Below are 2,571 nucleotides of genomic sequence, written 5' to 3'. Positions count from 1 at the left end.
TGATGAAGAAAACAATCCATTCGAACATGACTACGGATTTTTCTTTGATTATGTTATGCTATGTTTTTTATTTGTATGTTGGTACCTCGAAAACCTGTATGTTAGTATCATGAAGTGATTATTCAGTATCTAAAATTTTTTTAAGACTAGAACGCGGCTCTTAGGCATATTAACGATTACTATTGGGATATACGTATAACCTAACAGCAGCAGTACAAATTCTACCCAACCTAAATCACGAGGATATTTTTTATTAGTAGTCAGTCAACCCCGCGGTTGTAATACAATATCTGTAATGCCTACCTATTAGACTGTTGTCGTTGCACTTCACAACCATCCAATCCCTCTCCCATGAATCCGTTTCATTGTTGTACTGTTTTGAAATGAAGAACTTATTTGGCATGAGACTTTCCCATACCATCCCAAGGGATGCCTTCACTTCCCGCCCTGAAGTGAAGGTTTGAACAGCACTTCCATCCACAGAATCGGATGTATCAAAAACATCAGTCACCTTCATTGTGACAAATGCAACATTGTAACTTGTGGTTATTTCTTTCATCTTCTTTACGGCCGCAACTAACGTCTTTTTTTGCTCCATGAAACCTTTACTAGTGTTATCACGGTCATGTCTAAACAAATACGCAATTGAATTAAGAGCTACAAACCTTGTGTGCCTGCAACCTTCATGTGAATTTATGATCATTACCTCAACTTGATTCAAAACCAAACTTATTTCTTCTAGCCTGTTTATCTTCTTCACTTGTACCATACTAAGTGGATCTTCCCTAACAAATTCCTCGCTTTTACACAACGATAAACTGAGCTGGTACAACCTTTCAGCCGGGAATATGGGACAAGCTTGAATGTAAATAGATGAGCCTTAAAGCCCACCAACCCGTGGTTTCAACAAGCACGTAAGAAGTAACTGTAAGCATATTTGAGTCTTCCCGACACCGCTTTCACCATACAACTCTGTCACTTGCCCCATTGCTATACCCCCATTCAACATAAAATCCACTCTTCCACATTTTGTTCGACATTTTTGGCTCATTTTTTGTTGGAATGCAAAATGTCCACAATAATTTCCTGTATATATATCAGTTGGATCAGGTTAATAGGATAAGATGCAACCACCTTTTTAGATTACTCTTATCCACTTGGAAGAATCAAGTGTACGTTGGTATTGATTACGTGGATTTTGGGTTAAAAATTTGCATGTTGGTATTGATTAGGTGGATGTTGGTATCTAAATAACCAGTTTGTATCTAATCAATAAAACATGGTATAATAATAAGTACTAAGTATAAATTACCTAAAAGTTGGAACCACTATTTGCAGTGGCTATTAAATACGTGAAAGTTGGTATCATATAAGTTTTCCAAATATCCAACAACAATACAATACACCATGACCAACCCAAGTCTATAAAACGCTCAACGTTGAAAGTTGTTGGTGAAATACTGCAGCGTCGCTGTGTTCGATAAATGGATTCCACCTACAGAAGAGTAATTAATTGCGGGTAAGGGTAACAAGTTGTTCACATTAGTAGCCTACCACCAATTGAAAACCAAAATATCATCTTCTGACCATCAAATTCGAATACTATATTTACTAATATCTGCAAATAATGTGCCACGAGAACTTACCGACTGATTACACTCTCCCATCTCCTGTTCTATCCCACGAACAAAATTCGCACCACCACCGAAAGTGAAAGGAACCGGCATTTGTATTGGTATGCCACCAAGTCTAAAAAAGAACAACTGACTATCAAAAGCTGATCCCATATGACCACCAAAAAATGCCAAAGGATGAGGTCGTGGGCCTCCATCATGGGGCCAATGCCCATATGGTGCCTGCTGCTTTATCAGCCCACACAACAAAAAGTCAATGAAACAACGCCACAATAACAATTTCAAACTAAACCATACATACAATACTAATTGACATCATTTACTACTTTTTAAACAAGCCATTTTCAATATGAGTAACAAGTAATAACTTACCAATGCAGTGATTGAGCCTTTGCCAGTTCGAGCTTGTTCTGTAACAGTCATCTCTCCACCCTCATTTAAAGATTCATCACTTGATACGGTTGCCCTCTTTCTGCCCTTCCCTTTTTGGGTACTTATTCTCTTCTTTTTAACAACAATCTCTTCATCACTATCACTTGACGATTCATCACTTGATGTTTCTACGACCTTTTTCCCCTTCCCTTTGCCTGTACTCTTTCTCTTCTTCTTAGGACCCGTTTTTTTTTTCTGCTTTTGTGGTGCCTTCTTCCTTGCCCGGCTTACTGGATCTTTCACACTATCATTTTGGGTCGCATTAGGTGTGGGAGTTAGTGAAGGAAATTTATATGGGGTAGAGGGGCTACACTTCGGGCCACCCATAGGAGTGGAGGGATTACCAGTACATGGAATACCACCATCAACACCCTTGTTAATAGAGGATGGAGTACCTGGGAATTGGTTGTTGTGTGGTTGGTTTTCATCACAATTACTCTTATTATTACCTACCATAGATGCAGCCCCTAAAGGATTCCCCTCCTTCTCGTCCAACCGTAAACTC

The 2,571-nt window shown here is 38.9% G+C and overlaps 1 protein-coding gene across 1 annotated transcript; it reads right to left on the bottom strand.

Annotated features, from left to right (window-relative positions):
- Positions 1-253: 253 nt before the first annotated feature.
- LOC110720252 (DNA repair protein XRCC3 homolog) lies at positions 254-769 on the bottom strand. Its single transcript, XM_021899253.1, has one exon. The coding sequence runs from the start codon at positions 767-769 to the stop codon at positions 254-256; it is 516 nt and encodes a 171-aa protein (XP_021754945.1).
- Positions 770-2,571: the final 1,802 nt, after the last annotated feature.

Source organism: Chenopodium quinoa, unplaced genomic scaffold (assembly GCF_001683475.1).
Source record: "Chenopodium quinoa cultivar QQ74 unplaced genomic scaffold, ASM168347v1, whole genome shotgun sequence".
Taxonomy (NCBI): domain Eukaryota; kingdom Viridiplantae; phylum Streptophyta; class Magnoliopsida; order Caryophyllales; family Amaranthaceae; genus Chenopodium; species Chenopodium quinoa.
The sequence above is the reverse complement of the archived record's forward strand: the minus strand, read 5'-3'. Positions and strand labels throughout refer to the sequence as shown.

Coding starts and splice junctions, on each gene's coding strand:
- LOC110720252 (XM_021899253.1), bottom strand. CDS start 769: ATGGTACAAGTGAAGAAGATAAACAGGCTAGAAGAAATAAGTTTGGTT.